The sequence below is a fragment of the Andrographis paniculata genome, unplaced genomic scaffold (genome assembly GCF_009805555.1).
Source record: "Andrographis paniculata isolate CXL003 unplaced genomic scaffold, ASM980555v1 Contig21END, whole genome shotgun sequence".
NCBI classification, from domain to species: Eukaryota; Viridiplantae; Streptophyta; class Magnoliopsida; order Lamiales; family Acanthaceae; genus Andrographis; species Andrographis paniculata.
The window spans coordinates 3,336,017-3,352,400 of record NW_026137502.1 but is presented as its reverse complement, the minus strand read 5'-3'; the positions used below and the strand labels follow the sequence as shown (position 1 = coordinate 3,352,400).

General features: G+C 34.6%; 2 protein-coding genes across 5 annotated transcripts; both read left to right on the top strand.

Annotated features, from left to right (window-relative positions):
• The first annotated feature begins 2,689 nt into the window (after nucleotides 1-2,689).
• LOC127245174 (30S ribosomal protein S31, chloroplastic) lies at nucleotides 2,690-3,383 on the top strand. Its single transcript, XM_051265921.1, has 3 exons — nucleotides 2,690-2,885; nucleotides 2,967-3,040; nucleotides 3,124-3,383. Exons 1-3 carry the CDS (start codon nucleotides 2,738-2,740, stop codon nucleotides 3,256-3,258), a joined length of 357 nt encoding a protein of 118 aa, XP_051121878.1. The 5' UTR covers nucleotides 2,690-2,737; the 3' UTR covers nucleotides 3,259-3,383.
• A 2,644-nt stretch (nucleotides 3,384-6,027) lies between these two features.
• On the top strand, nucleotides 6,028-11,727 carry LOC127245170 (putative chloride channel-like protein CLC-g). Of its 4 annotated transcripts, XM_051265915.1 has the most exons (8): nucleotides 6,028-6,371; nucleotides 6,954-7,154; nucleotides 7,731-7,908; nucleotides 8,356-8,618; nucleotides 9,440-9,709; nucleotides 9,828-10,585; nucleotides 10,676-10,956; nucleotides 11,244-11,727. In XM_051265915.1, the coding sequence occupies exons 1-8, from the start codon at nucleotides 6,220-6,222 to the stop codon at nucleotides 11,367-11,369; spliced, it is 2,229 nt and encodes a 742-aa protein (XP_051121872.1). In that variant the 5' UTR covers nucleotides 6,028-6,219; the 3' UTR covers nucleotides 11,370-11,727. The 4 variants fall into 4 exon arrangements, with proteins under 4 accessions (XP_051121872.1, XP_051121871.1, XP_051121873.1 ...); XM_051265914.1 differs by having other exon boundaries at nucleotides 6,029-6,371; nucleotides 9,828-10,956; XM_051265917.1 differs by lacking the exon at nucleotides 6,028-6,371 and adding an exon at nucleotides 7,294-7,497 and having other exon boundaries at nucleotides 7,022-7,154; nucleotides 9,828-10,956.
• The last annotated feature ends 4,657 nt before the right edge of the window (nucleotides 11,728-16,384 follow it).

Sequence of the window (16,384 nt, the reverse complement as noted above, 5' to 3'; positions counted from 1 at the left end):
CGCAAGACGGAAAGACCTCAAGTCGGAAGGTCTTCCGGTCGGGAGGTCCGCAAGACGGAAAGACGATGAGTCGGGAGGTCCTCGAGACGGAAAGTCGTTGAGATGGGATATCCGCAGATCGGGTAAACTGTAGGTCGGATAGAAGGAGGAGTCGGACAAACACGGAGGCCTTTGATCAAAGACAGGGGGCGGTTGATATGGAGGTCGGCCCAAGTGGGGTCGGGCGAAGAAGTAGGTCGGACGAAGGACGAAGTCGGGCCAAAAGAGCGGAAGGTCTGTGGTCGGCTCAAGGAGTGAAATATAGGGAATTTTGATCTGCTGGGGACACGTGTCAGCATAAGAAAGGTTGGAAGACGGTTGAGAAGGAGACGTTGTAACCGTTCGGGTGACGGTTTTCAGTACGGTTTCCCAGGGAATATTTAAGGATTTGGATCATCATTTGGCAAGGTATCTTCAATCAACTTCAACAAAGCAAAGTCAGATTTGGGGATCACCACTTTAAATTTCAGTCTTTTATTTTCCAGTTTATTTTCTGTACCGTACAGTGTTTAGAGATTCCTAATCTCAGGCACTAATTAATCAAGTTTAAGGATATTTCTATATCTTTGAATTTTACTTTATTTTTGTTGAAAAAATACATCAACAGTTATACTATTTAATTTTTTTAGGAAATTCTCTTAATTTTTGTTACCTGCAATGAGTATTTGGTCCAAAATCAAATAGAAATTAAGGGATTCAAATCGCTACACTTCGAGTATATTTTACATAAATTTTAAATATCATGATCTCAACGTCAATTGCTTATGAGACATCCAACAAGTATCTGTGTATATAAATAATGATTTCTGTCCGTACGTATGTTTGAGCAGCGATTGTGAATTTTTACGTCATAAAAAAAAATGATTTATACTCGATGTAATGAACCACTGTTTTCTTTGTATTTCATTACCTATCTGTCGCACTCTCTATCTCCCTTCTTTTTTATTGCGCACCAACATATATATATATATATACATCGCACAATTATACATCATCAAGACATATATCTCTATTATCTACATATAGTAATACATATATTAATATGAACACTAAAATTATTATACAACATCCTTATATATCCTAATATATCCTATAGTATGTATACACAACTCTTGGACATTGGTCTAAAAGTGCTTGAACATGAAGGAGGGTTCAAAGATAAAAGTGGAGTCAGAGCTCCTTGGCCACGGAGCCGCTCAACAGCAATGGAGCTTCAAGCCTCGGAGCCAAAGACGGTTGCCTCCACAGTGCCGAAGGCAACAACTTTCATTAGATTGTAGTGCTTCGACAGGGCCGAAAGCAGTAGCCTCCATGGACCTTAGGACATCAACTCCTTGGACTATGGCTCCCCCACTCCGGAACAATATTTCCATAAGGTCAGAAAGTCTCCATTGGGTTGAAAACAACTACCTCCATTGGACTGCGGTGCTTCCACAAAGTAGAAGAAAGCCAACAACTTCCACGGATCATGGGATAACTACCTCCATTGGCCCCGAGTTAGTAATTTTGTACTGAACATTAGTGATGGGCCTATGTACTTTCATACTTTATTCAAAAAGCTTCATGGAACAAGCCAACAAGAGGAAAATCGAAGATTCAATGTAACTCAAGGCTGATGGAGACACATTCCCGTAGACCGGCTAGGAGTACGATGGAACAAGTCGAAGTAAGCGATAGATCTGGTCCAGAGGCAATGAAAGAAGTTCAGAGCAAATGAAACCCGGTCCGGTGGCAATGGAAACGGTTGAGAATTGATGGAAGGAGGTTATAGGTGGTTGATGGAAGAAGGTTACAAGGCGGTTGAGAGTGGTGGAGGAATAACTGAAACGACTCATTTTAGTGGGAATGGACGGTTATTTTATCTTAGAATTAAAATTAAGAAAAAACACATGACACACGCACAAGAAGATGAACTCGTATATTTATCTATTTTTTTTTTTTCATGTTTTAGTTCCTGTTTATGCATTTTAATTCGAATTACGTACTTTTATGTTTCTAGCATATTTTTATCTCATTCTTAATAGATTTTAAATCCATCAAAATCGGTCGTTCAAACTTGAAGCCTCGTTTAAGATCGAAGCTGCGCAGGCTCCATTGTATGAGCCGCCTCCAATCCAACGACGGACAGACTCTTTGGAGTATTTCCGGAGCCCACACTGACAAATCGACGAACTGTCTTGAAACCTCCGAATTTTAGTGTCCAACAAAAACAATTTAATATTTTTCATATGGATAATAATTTTTTAATATAATATTCTAAATAAAATTAAATATTTAATGTAATTTTTTTTTTTAAAAAAATAACAATAAAACTTCTAGAAACATATGTAAATATTCATATTCCATTAAAAATTATAATGTTTGTTTTGAACTGAGAGTGTTTTATTTTTATTTTTAAAATTTTAAAATATAAATATATATATATATATATATATATCCCTCCCAAATATAATGTGTATTTTGATTATTATTTTTTATGTAATTAAACATCGTTCGGCAAAATACTTGGGTGGGAACTTGGAAGAGGCATCATGTAAAAGTAGGAGGTCAGATTTTAATTTTTGAAAAGCTAAGGGGGCTTACTTAGCAATACACTGCTCCGACGGTACGACGTCGTTCGGACTGTTCTTCCTCTAGTTTTATCCAATTTGTATTCTCAGTCCTCAGAGGCCACAGATTCATTAGTCAGAGCTATCAAATGGCTTCTCTCTTGCTCGGAGCGCCTCCCATGGCTTCCCAATCCTTAGCCCTCTCCTCGTCTCTTTCCTTCTCTAAATCACAGGCGTCACTCAGCGCATCGGTTTCTTCCATTGCTACCTCTGCCTCAGCTCCGACGCCTATTTTCAGTAAGTGCTGATTTCTCATTCGCACCGGCTTCTGTTTTTCGGCGCTTCGTCATCTCTGTTTGTTTATTTTGTTCAAATTAGGCTTCTCGGTTTACTGCGGCAGAGGCGACAAGAAAACCGCACGAGGAAAGCGTTTCAATCACTCCTTTGGGAATGTAAGTTAATCTTCTTCTTCGTTTTTTGTTTTGTTTTCTCCTTAATTTTGATTTTACATTTTATATTTGTATGGTGCGTATAGGCGCGGCCAAGGGACAAGAAGAAGGGGAGAGGACCGCCGAAGGTTCCGGCTCCGGCACTGCCGCCGAGGAAAGATAAGTACGACGACGGTGAGATCGTCCGAATCGAAATCGACGAGTCTTTGTTTACGAATTGAGTGAGTATAAATTAATCACTATGTGAATTGTTGTTAAACCAGCAGTGACAATCACTGATTTTCATTTTGTGCGGTGCAATTGAGAACGAAGGAATCAAAATCCATTTTAACTCTTCCACGCTTGAGATAGATCTATATTTCTTGCTCTTTTTGGAACTGCACAGCACTGCACAAATATATTAGCTGATGAAAAATGTCCATTATTAGTCTCGTTTCAAAAAATTGTGTTCATAATTCGTATTCTAAATTTTCCAGTTTTTCTTCCCGTGTCTTGTTACAATCATATATCTGTAATCTGTGTGCGCTCAAAATGAACACGGCCGTGTTCACCATTTCAGTGATGTTATGATAAATATCTAACTATCTATAATGAGTGAATGTTCACTTTTATTGTGTTGTTGCTAGTTTAGAGATACTGAACTAGCAAAGTTTTCGAGATTGTTTTTATGACGTAGAAACCCACAAATCATGTATAACAGATGATCTAAGGCGTTAGGGGTTGAACTCATAACTTCACGGTCACACATTCAGCCCCACACCACCGGGATGACAATCCATTTTGTTTTTAAGTGATATGAGAGCTGAGTTTGAAGGGAATGTCAAAGGACAACAACAGTTACAATGTATATATGTTTATTTTCAGACGGCATCGTCTGTCCGGACGGAACCCTGTCCCGCTGTCTCATACATACTGTATGTATGTATAAAATAATCCTTTATACATATACACGTGCTCATATATATACATATTTGAGAATAGGGGAATAGAGTTTGTTTTTTTTGAACAGGTGATCTCCTGCGGTTTATTTTTAAGAACTAGAGGAAAGGCTGAAGGAATGCTGAGAACAAGTCCACTGATTTCATGGGGGCTTTTGAAAATATAAGATTTTTACTGTTTATATAATTTTTTTTTCTTTTAAAAATATTAAATAAAATAATTATTTTTATATTTATATTCTCTCCGTCCGTCACTAAAAATCATATTTACTTTTTTGCGTCATTATATTTAATATTAAAAATATTTTTATATTTGTATAATTTTTTTTATAAATATTATCTTATTAGTATTATAAAATAGTAATGAAAGTATTTTTGTAATTTTTTTAAATTTATATTACGTTTTGATGTAATATTTAGTATTCAAAGATTTAACAAGTAAAAAGTAAATGAGATTTTTAATTTATATTACGTGTTTTTAATTCGTGTATTGGCTAAACTTTCGTCCGAACTTAATACTCTGCAAACTAAGCTCAACAAGATAAATCACACTAATCAAACTATGTATAGTAGCATCGGATTTGATCCTTACGGGACTAAGTCAATGTTTTATTTTTATCACTTTTAGTCATCTGAGTACTTTTTTTACCTTGTCCTATTTACGGCCAGTCTTGCCAAAATTTAATAGACTATTTATTTGATTAAAAAAGTATATATGTTTATTTTGTTTCAAGTGAATGTATCATTTTGTTTTATGTTTTTTATAATAAATTAAAAAATTAATAATTTTATTGCTTAGTGAAAATATATATGATAGTTTTAATATTTTTATCTTTAAAAATATAAAAAAATAAATATTTTTATAAAAATTAAAAATATTTTAATAATTAAATATAATTACTTATATTATAATAATAAGTAATATTTTGAAGTATGAATAAAAATGATAAAATAAAACATTGACTTGGACACAGAAAAAGTATATAAATACAATAACCACTAAAAAAATAAAGATAAAAGATAAAAATACAATAGGTATGTATATATGGATGGATGCAAATGCTGAAAGTAGCATAACAGTCAAAACTGTAATGAATACCCAAAATTATATGCCAATAAGTTATGATTCATGTGGGTGTATTTGTTTGGGGATTTGGATTTTAAGTTGGAATTTGAATAGTAAAAATCTTGAATTTGAATAGTTGTATGATGTGATATAAATAGGTGTTGATGTGATATTTTGAATATAAAATTTATTTTTAGTATAATATGAAAAATGAATAGATGTTTGATTTGATGTTTTTTGGGAAAAAAAATGGGATGAACAGTGGAAATCTAATCCAATCCCCCAAACAATCAGATAATGTTGTGTAGGACTCAATCATCAATAACTTTAGGGTTATTTTGGATAGATTGTGGGCTTTATTTTGTTTAAACTTTAAATATTTTAAACTAAGTTGAATAAAATCATATTTGGATGAATACTGTAATTACGTAATATATTTAATTAAAAATAAATTAGACGTCGGATGATCATTTTGGTATTTTAAATATTTTATTACAATAAAACATTGTACATAATATATATTATTTAGAAATAATAAAATTTATACTATAATACAAATAAATAAAAAAATATATTTAAATTAATTTAAATAATTTTATTAAAAATGAAAATTTTAAATATAAATAAAAATATTATATTGAAAAGATATTTAGAAGAGTTTTGAATGGGGTCATATTTGTTAAATATATTTAAAATAATAAATTTATTAAATTAAAAAAAATCATTTTTATAAGATAAAAAAAAATCTATTTGTGTTGGAGACGAAAAAAGTATAAAAACATATAAATAATTTATTTATTCATAATTTACTTTTCAATTCTCAATATATATATATATATATTTTATTTTATTATAAAATTAATGTTAATATAAAATATTATTTATATCTTCACATTAAAAAATCAAATTAAAGAATGATATGAGATGATGTGATGAAAATGATACTGTACTAACAAACAACCCCTGAAATTCTCAAAACTCGGAAAGTTTAACGACGATGGGCCGGCCATTGATCAAAGCCATTTGAAAATATGAATAAACCAAACAAGTACAAATAGTACCCCCAGAAATAAACCCATATCTTTTTTATATAATAGAATTGTTATGATCTACTAAAACGCCGGTTTTCTAGCCTGATTTTGCCTAACTGCAACTGCCCACCAAATCCCACAATTTCCATGGCGATTTCGGACGGTTCTCTGGAGGGGTTGCAGCAGCCGCTGCTTCAGCAGGATGGACAGCAACAGCCGAGGCCTCTGCAGTCCAACGCGACTTCACAGCATGCTCTCGTCGGCTCCAACCTCTGCCCAATCGAGAGCCTTGACTACGAGTAAATGCATTCTCATACGGTGTTTGAATAAACGGAGCGATGGAAATGAATAGAAATTCAGCGACTTTTTATGTTCTAAACGCGACCTGAACTTATTCCAATTCCATGAGCATTCTCAATATTATAGCTCTTGTGTATTGTGTTCGTAGGCTGAGAGTGTTTACAAGTATGAGGAGGATCCATGGGAGACTCGAATTGGTCGATTGATAGTGTTTGATTTTGGTTAAGATTGCTGGTTTTTTGTAGCCTTCAGCAAAATCACTTCTCAATTCAAAATTAGCTCGGCATAAATCGCATTTATGTTTACTCTATTTCTGTTGTGTGTTGTGAATATCACTTACGTGTTTTTGAAGATAAAAGTTATGATTTAACACCCTGAGTGACTGTTTGTAGGAGTTGACTGCCAGTTGTTTGCTAATAGGGTCTTACCCTTATTTATGATTCTGATCAATCTCATGGATTGTATTTGGTGTGTATTTTAGGAGATAATGTAAGAATTATGTACTGTTTTACATTTACTGCTGGTTGGCCATTGACAGCAGTAGGTGGTCTACATGAGATAAAACTTTTCTTCGTTTACAGGATTTTTGAGAATGAGATTTTCAGGCAAGACTGGAGGAGTAGAGGGGCAAAAGAGATATTTCAGTATATATTTATGAAATGGGCGCTATGTTTTCTCATTGGGCTAATAGTTGGTTTCCTTGGGTTTGTCATCAATCTTGCAATTGAAAACATAGCTGGGGTGAAGTTTGTTATAACCTCCGATTTGATGTTTGATGCAGAGTAAGATATTCTTGATTTAAACTTTTAAATGGTTCTGAAACTCACTTTCGGTGTTTTAGTTCCTGTAATTTCAAGGCTTGTGGTTATTGGATACTTTAATTCTTTCCATATGTTTATGTAAGCTATTTTTAAATAACAGTACTGTTTTCTGGAGGTTTATTGATTCAAGCGTATAACGTGACTACCATGCTGCTCTGGAGATACATCCTTTAAGGGTTATATACACTTCTTTGAACACTTCCTCAACTAACCTGTGTTTGCAACAATCTTTATATATGAGACAAGTGGGAATTCAGAAAGGGGAGATGCCATATCAATGCCTTTCTCAAAATCTCTCTCCCAGGTTGTTGAAAGTGATAAGAAGATGCAGTTTTGGATATTATTTTCTGTTTAAGTGCCCCTAACTAATAAATGGGAACAATAAGAATTTTAGTTTTAGCAGAGCTTTTGTTCCTACAAGTTTTTGCAGTGCAATATCTTCATTTTTTTATTTTTTTTTTTTTTCTGTATTTTGGATCCTTCCTTGGTGAGATTATTGTCTTTTCTATTGGACTTATTAAGTTTGAAATGTGGCAGGTACCCTAATGCATTCATTGTGTTTTCAATGTCAAATCTTTGCTTGTCATTACTAGCAGTGCTTTTCACTTCATTAGTAGCTCCTGAGACAGCTGGTTCTGGCATACCAGAGGTCAAGGCTTACTTGAATGGTGTGGATGCTCCTGCTATATTTTCGTTTCGGACTCTGCTTGTCAAGGTATTCTGGGATTTGTGCCCATTTGAAACTCCCTTTCCCTCTCATATATGTATTTATTTGTACCCAAAAGGGTGATGTTGGTTAAATACTCAATCAAGTTAGTATGATACTGAAAAAAGCCACTGAATAAACTATCGTGCAGTATGATAGGTCCCATTGTATTTGATAATTTTGCGTTCGTGCAAGACAACTGTTAGATGGGTATGTAAGTTCCCATGTATTTGATAATGTAGTGTTCATGCAAGGGAGCTGTTAGATGGGTGATTACTTGAAATTTGGTGAATTATTTGTAACAGTTCTACCATATATTTTGTACCTCCCTCTCCAAGTGGATATAAAGATCCCCCCTCCCCTTTTTTATTGCTTTAGTTATTTATTCCATATGATTGAATTCCTTTATTTATTATATTGAACTTTAATTTTTACTTAAAAGTGTATAATATGCAGATAGTTGGAATCATACTAGTTGTTTCATCATCTCTCAATATTGGGAAGGCAGGGCCCATGGTCCATATTGGTGCCTGCGTAGCTGCAATATTGTGCATGGGTGGGTCAAGGAAATTTGTGGTGTGCAGAAATTGGTTTCGAGTTTTCAGAAATGATAGAGATCGTCGAGATTTTATAACATGTGGATGTGCTGCTGGAATGGCTGCTGCTTTTCGTGCTCCAGTAGGTGGTGTTCTGTTTGCTCTTGAGGGAATGGCTTCTTGGTATTACCTAAACATTGCTGTTCTTATGTTCAAATCTCCTAAAACTGGTTTTTTTTTTAGAATGATGCTGAACCATTTTATTATAGAGATATAATAATGTTGTTTACTTGTTTTTTCTAAAATCCTTTATTATCTATGCTTTTATCAATTTTAAAAGACTATGATACTTTTGTGCTGCCTGTTTCATGTCTGGAGAGATTTGTATTCTAGAGATAGAACTTCAATTCTTGGTTGATGGTCTGTAATATACCATTTTGTGTATCTTCACTTATTAAAACATTTAGAATAGAAAATTTTAACAAGATAATTGCAATTACGATGTTTCACCCAATCTGCATAGATCTATATAATGCATGATCTTTATTCTCAATCTGGCATATCTTTAAACAGATATACATAGTTGCTTGAACTTTGGACATGATTTACTTTATAACCATAGTCTTCTGTGTGCTTTTTCTGCAACTGTGACATTTCAATTTGGGCAATGTAAGATTTTATTACTGGTATTAAATAATGAATAGAACTGCTCCCTAACAACAATCCACGTGATGTCGCGTTTACGTTCTTTACCTATGCTTGCATTTTAGTGAAACTCGCGCCGTAGCATGTTTCAGCATTGTTATACTTGATTATGTCCCTAGATTCTATCGATACAACTTGAGGTGTAAGTGAGAACAAAACATTTGTTTTGTACATCTACTGGCAATCTAAAAGCTTGGAATGATAACAGGCATCCCATAACTATCATGATTACTGGTGATTATGTGATTATGCTTTGTTAGATATGTTTTACTGAAACTTGCCTTTATTTTCTCTTGTAGGTGGAGAGGTTCTCTGCTGTGGAGATCTTTCTTTACGACAACTGTTGTTGCTATTGTCCTGCGGGCTTTTATTGACATGTGTTGGAAAGGTGAATGTGGGCTATTTGGTAAAGGCGGCCTAATAATGTATGACGTTACATCTGAAAATATTACCTATCACCTCAAGGATGTACCTCCTGTTCTGCTTCTGGCTGTTATGGGAGGCATATTAGGAAGTCTTTATAATCTTCTTCTTGAAAGAGTTCTTCGAATTTACAAGCACATCAATGGGTAAGGTCTTTATTTATTTATTTATTTTTTTATTGTACAACATGTGTGATGAGATAGATTCATTTCTTCAACTAAATCTCGCCCAGATGGAATTCATGGCTGTTATTACTTGTTTCAGGAAAGGACTTGCGTACAGGTTGCTATTAGCTTGTTGTCTGTCTATTTTTACTTCTTGTCTTCTGTTTGGACTACCTTGGGTTGCTTCTTGTCGCCCTTGTCCTTCTGATGCATCGGAACCTTGCCCGTCTATTGGTCGGTCCGGAAATTACAAGAAGTTCCAGTGTGCTCCTGGTTACTATAATGATCTTGCAAGCCTCTTCTTTAATACAAATGATGATGCAATAAAAAACCTCTTCAGCAAAAACACAGACTCTGAATTTAACCCCAAATCAATGCATACTTTCTTTGCTTGCAGTTTTTTCCTCAGCAGCTTCAGTCATGGCCTTGTGACTCCTGCGGGTCTTTTTTTGCCTTTGATTGTGACAGGTGCTGCTTATGGCCGTTTGGTTGGAATACATTTTGGTTCCAACTCGACTCTAAACCATGGCCTGTTTGCTGTTCTTGGTTCTGCAGCACTCCTTGGGGGATCTATGAGAATGACAGTCTCTCTTTGTGTGATTATCCTTGAACTGACAGATAATTTATTGCTTCTACCACTCATAATGCTTGTCCTTCTCATTTCGAAGACTGTGGCTGATGCATTCGATCGTAATATTTATGACATTATTATGAATTTGAAGGGTTTTCCATACTTGCAGTCTCATGGTGAGCCGTACATGAGGCAGCTGACTGTTGGCGATGTGGTTTCAGGCCCACTTCACATTTTACATGGCATTGAGAAGGTTGGCTCCATAGTACATGTTCTCAAAACAACAGGTCATAATGGGTTTCCAGTGGTATATGAGCCTACAAACTCTTCATTTCCGGTGCTGTATGGTTTAATTCTTCGAGCTCACCTCATTACAGTGTTGAAAAAGAAACCATTCTCTGAAACACCTAGGTCGGTTGATCCGGTTGCCTTATCACAGTTTTCAGCTGATGATTTTGGGAAGGGGGATTTTGGCCCTGTTGACCAAATTGAAGATATAGAATTGTCAGTGGAGGAGATGGAGATGTTTGTCGACTTGTGCCCGTTTACAAACACATCCCCATACACTGTTATTGAAACAATGTCATTAGCAAAAGCCCTCATTCTTTTTCGTCAAGTGGGTCTAAGGCACCTTTTGGTAATTCCACAAGTTCCTCGGGTAAGATGCTTTGTTTTATGCCAATGAAAGGACTTGCTGTTTTGCTATCTTTAGTGATCACTGAAACAAATGGTGCTTTTTATCATCTGTTTTGTTATATATATTTCTACTCACTGTGCTAAAATTTTTTGTATGGATGCTATATATATTGGACGCTCTTTGCTCCGTCAGTCGGATATACACCATGTGTTGTGCGCTGCTGTTGTAATTGGGGTTTACTGTATTTTTCATATCTTAGACCATTCTGATAAGAACCTCTCTAACTTGATGTTTCTTGCATCTTGTAGAGTGAGCCAGTTGTAGGCATTCTGACGAGGCACGATTTCATGGCAGAACACATCCTGAAATTGTATCCCCGCATGACGCAGAGCAATTCGAAAAGATTGAGACTCCAATTGCCTTGGTTGCTATGACCAGTAATGTGGGTAATCTTTTCAACTCTTTAAAACGCACACCATAAAAATGCTTAGAAATGCAAGCTGCTGCGTGTGCTATGACACCAATTCTTGCTTTTCCTGTGAGCTCAATGGTGTCATCCTGGGGGTCATGAGATGAAAGGTGCGGATTTTGTTGCATTCAACCCATATGCCTATATATATAAATAATACCAGTTACATTGCTTTGGAAACAAAGTAGCAGAGTAGAATCCACAGTTTAGACATTAACACGCTCCTAATGTATATATATATATATAGTTGAGCTATTTATTTATTTGTTTTCCTTCTCTCCCCAACATTTACTGGTTTTGGGTAATAATGACTGTTGACATGAGAGGACAGTTGAGCTTGTTTTTAAGTTTTGCTTGAGTAGTTGCCACATGAAACTTCTAAAAACAGTGTAGGATGATTTTGTCCTATTTCTTTAGCTTGTGTAGCAAGACATGCTTTTTGTAGATACAAAGACATTTGATATGTAGATGATGACCATTACAGTAGCGGGGAAGAGGTCAAATTGAGGTTTCTTGCTTGTACTAGATTAATTGTCTTCTAGGGTGAGTTATAATATAATATATGTTAATATATATAAGGGAAAAAATCAATTTTGATCTCAATATAATCAAAATTTATCAATTTTAGTCTCAATATAAATAATTTCAATCAATTTTGGTCTCATTATAAACAATTTCAATTAATTTTGGTTCTACCGTTAAAAAACTAACGGCAATTGCTGACGTGGACATAACGGAGGTGACGTGGCAGTTGACCTGAAAAGTACACGGCCATGTACAATTATATACGGTCAGATCATGTATATTTCAGTGTATAATTATACATGACTATATTGTTACACGGCCATGTACAATTGTCATAAGTATATGGAGCATTGTGTAACGTGTCCGAAAGCTGATACGCCCGTGGCCTAGCCACACCCGCGTTGAAGCCCCGTCCCCTGTGTGCAACCCTACAATATAGGAGAATAATGCGGAACGTACCTACATCAACATATAAGTCATCAATAAAATAGTTCAAAAAAAAAAAAAAAAAAAAAAAAACCTAATGTTGAATAAACGGAGCAGTCTTTCAAATTAGGGTTTCTAATTCATAACAACAATAGTTCAAAAAACAGAATCCAAAATATACTTCCAAAAACAAAACCTAATGTTGAGTAGATATATAAAGGCATGTCAAGCATGGGGTGGTGTATGCAGAGGCAGATGTGGCTGCTCGGGATCTTCCATTAACGAGACTGTCTGGTCCTGAACATGAGATATCTGCACATCTACAGTGTCAACAATCTGGACTTCATTAGTATCATCAGCTGGATGTGTGTCGCCCTTGTCCTCCTCCGACGATGTAATAAAATTAGGAGGGGCTGGAACCGGGATCGAAAAATGAGTGCATAGTAGGTTCATCACGTCTCTCATCCACCGAACCTCGGCGCGTAGCTCAGTCATGTCTTTTCGGAGCTGCCGGCAATTGAATGATCCTTGTGTAGGGCTAACTATGTCGACGTCCTCCGGTTGGTCCTGAAGATCAACTCCATCTTTATCGTCATCATTGCCTACTCTATCCACTAATGTCCAGCTATTACCTGCAGTGACAGAACCAGCTCTAAAATTCGAGGGGCAAAATGTCTCATTTTTATTGATTAATTAATATAGTAGTCCTTTTCAATTTTTTCTGCACAAGAGGAATGAAAAAAAGAAAAAAAAAAATGAAAAAAATTCAACCAAATTATATAAAATATAATATTTTTTTTAGTAAAAACAACTAGAAGTATAAATCAACAAAACTATAAAAAAAAAAAAATTCATAGATTTTTACACTGAAAATTAAAAAATTGGGGGTGACGAATTAATAAAAAAGTATTTCCTCCTGTCAAAAATAAACTTCATATTTTACTATTTTAATATATCCAAATTAAAATTTATCATTTCAAAATATCTTTATTTTTAACTTTTCACATTACTTTTATTAAGTAAAATAATAATTATACTACTTTATTATCCCATATATATAAAAAATACTAATTTACTTTAATCTACGTGCAAAAATTAAATAAAAGTTTTTACTGATCTAAACTGAGGGAATATATACTTCTATTATTTTTTATACTAAAAATATATTCATATTCTATCCCCATATAGCTCCGTCACTGATTACCTGTAGATCGCCTCACGATTCCCATATTATGCAAACTTCGAAATCCAAGAGGCACCATGCTCTGCAAAGGATGCTCATTCACCCTCTCGAATATCCCCAAACCCTTCGCCAATCTTGTCACATACGGACCAATAACAATAACCCCCACACGAATATCTTCCACTTGACGAACAATTAATCGAGCAAGCATAAACCCCAAATGCACCGGAACGCGCTCATACATGCTCCATAAATAACAAATATCGTGTTTCGTGACCACCCCTTTGCTCTCCCCTCGCCCCGAAAGTGTATGAGCCAAAATATTATGAATATATCTAAGCGCCACAAATCGAAGCCTAGATGCCTTGGAGGATTTAGGATCATACTCGGGCTCCATACTAATTGTCTTCCAATAATCGCGGGGAGGTAGAGACATTGTTAATGGCAAGCTGCTGTACTCAGCTGTGTCGACATAATCTTGATCGTATAGTCCAATTGCAACGGAGAATTGAGTGAGCGACATTGAGAATTGTCGCCCTAACATTCTGAAATTCAAAGTGTCGGCCTTTTCGGAGTGATAATATGCAGCTTCATGTAAGAATGTTGCCATGAATTCGAGTGTAAGATTCTCGTAGCTATCTTCTATGATCTTGAAGAAGTTACCCCATGCCCCGACTGATACCAGTGCGTCGACCTCCTCCTTTAAGCCCAGCTTTGTTAGTACATCCTCGTCGATGTATCGACCCTTCAAGAAACGTTTACACTTCAGCCTATTGTACCTTTCGATTTGTTGGGGGTCTGTAAATCGTAGGGTTTCATCTCTTGGTTCATTTGGAGCTGAAGGTTGAGTAGGAGAAGATGGAGCTTCTAATTCCCTGGGCCTCTTCTGGCCTGTTGTTCTGTTGGTTTTAGCTGAACAGGATCCCTTCTTCTGCATTGTATTATAGAATCTGATAATATATATATATATATATTGTATGTATTAGCCCTAAGTGTTAATATACAATATACAACCAAGTAGTTAGAAGCATGCATCCTAGGTTCAAATGACAGCCATACATATACATAGAGTAATATGTAAGGTTTAGGGTTTGAATTTTTTAGTTTGGATTTATGAATAGTAAAATTCTAAATTTGAATAATTGTTTAATGTGATTCTAAATATAAAAATTAAAAAAATATATTTTTAATTTGATATTTTTAAAAAAAATAAAAAATTAATTAATAGTGAAAAATCTTCAAGATTCCTTAAAAAAGAACATATCCTAAAACACCAGATATAGAACGTCAACAAAATGCCTATTGAAGTATAAAAACATTTAACATAATGGCTAGCTATAAACATAAGATTCAACATAATCGATCCCATCGAAAAACAATCACCCAAAACAAGACTCAACATATTAGTCACATACCCGTGTTCTTTGTAAACATACAGAAGGTCAAACACTAGATAAACCACATTTTCATTGAATGTAAAGATGAGTGCATTGTATTCAAATCTTGTCTAGTCGATATCATCTACATAGCCAACAACAATTACTAAACCAACACAAGTAGTTAGACGAATAATGGAGTGACCAAATGTGATATATTTTGTATTTTAACAGGACTAAATATGGCGCAAAAGTTATAACTATATAAGATTTTACCGAAGCGATTTTCCCCATAAGATAATAAGTGGTAAATACTCAATTTTAGAAAATCTACTAAATAAAAGGATATGCTATTTGAAACAATCGACAAGATGAAATATAGAATACACACATTAGTCTAAATAGAATTGAGAAAAGATTAACAACAATAAACTAAATAGGAAATATAACGTATAAATCAAAATACTAACAAAGTACAACCAAATTTAACTAGAGATGAAGAACCAAAACAATGAAAAAGCTCACCTTTTACACAGAGGAATGAAAATAAGAAGAACGATAACCAAAAAGTTTAAAGTAAGTGTGAGCACAAAATGAAAATAAATAAAAAGAGAGTGGGAGAGAAGGAATAAATATATGGTAAGGAGGAGGGGTTAAAAAGAGTGAGAGAGAAAGAATAAATATATGGAAAGGAGGAGTGAAAATGTTGAAAACACGGAGGGATCAATATCCCGCCCACTGTTTTTACTATTTTTGTCTTAGAGTTTGCAGAAAAAAATTGCATTGCTATTGAATTTCGGGAAATGGAAGAAAAAGGAAAGTAGAATTTAATGTTAAGAAAATTTGTACGGATGTTCATGACAATTAATAGAGGAAACAATAATTATTTGATACTCGAAGTGAATCGCTTTATTTTTGTAAATATATCCTATATTTTGTATTAGTCTTTCAATTTTACAATAATAGGAAATTAGTGTTTAACATTGGAATTACGCACGTGTTAACCAAATGCTATGGCATGGAACATCGAAGTTGATGTATAATGAATATTTGGTCATTTCTAGTGCTGTAGAATATAATAATTTTTTAAAAATTTTCTATCTACTCGGAATATTGTTATTCAGGTACTGTTATTCAACGCTCCTATATCTCTACATATCTAAAAAAAAATGGTGAGGCAAAATGCAAGAATCGTAATATCCTCGATATAGTATGTGTCATATTGTTAGGGTAAAGTTGCCCTCATTGTTGTTTACAACATTAACCGTTCGTCATCTATTGTCTTTCAGGATGCTACACTTTATGATAAGCTCTTTTCCTAGTTATATGATTATTCTCATCTCCATCATTTTAATTGTGTCAGCTTTGTCCACTTCCTATCTTATGATCGGAGTAAGTTGGAGCCACACCCCTGTTTGTGTTACTTTTGGGGGTATAAAGTAGATCTAAAAGTTATCATTTTTGGAAGTA

What these genes read in the sequence shown, in the direction of transcription:
- LOC127245174 (XM_051265921.1), top strand. Translation starts at nt 2,738, where the DNA reads ATGGCTTCTCTCTTGCTCGGAGCGCCTCCCATGGCTTCCCAATCCTTA. An exon ending in AGCTCCGACGCCTATTTTCA is followed by an intron (nt 2,886 to 2,966) that starts GTAAGTGCTGAT and finishes TGTTCAAATTAG; the next exon opens with GCTTCTCGGTTTACTGCGGC. An exon ending in TCAATCACTCCTTTGGGAAT is followed by an intron (nt 3,041 to 3,123) that starts GTAAGTTAATCT and finishes TGGTGCGTATAG; the next exon opens with GCGCGGCCAAGGGACAAGAA.
- LOC127245170 (XM_051265914.1), top strand. Translation starts at nt 6,220, where the DNA reads ATGGCGATTTCGGACGGTTCTCTGGAGGGGTTGCAGCAGCCGCTGCTT. An exon ending in CTTGAGGGAATGGCTTCTTG is followed by an intron (nt 8,619 to 9,439) that starts GTATTACCTAAA and finishes TTTCTCTTGTAG; the next exon opens with GTGGAGAGGTTCTCTGCTGT. An exon ending in TAATTCCACAAGTTCCTCGG is followed by an intron (nt 10,957 to 11,243) that starts GTAAGATGCTTT and finishes TGCATCTTGTAG; the next exon opens with AGTGAGCCAGTTGTAGGCAT.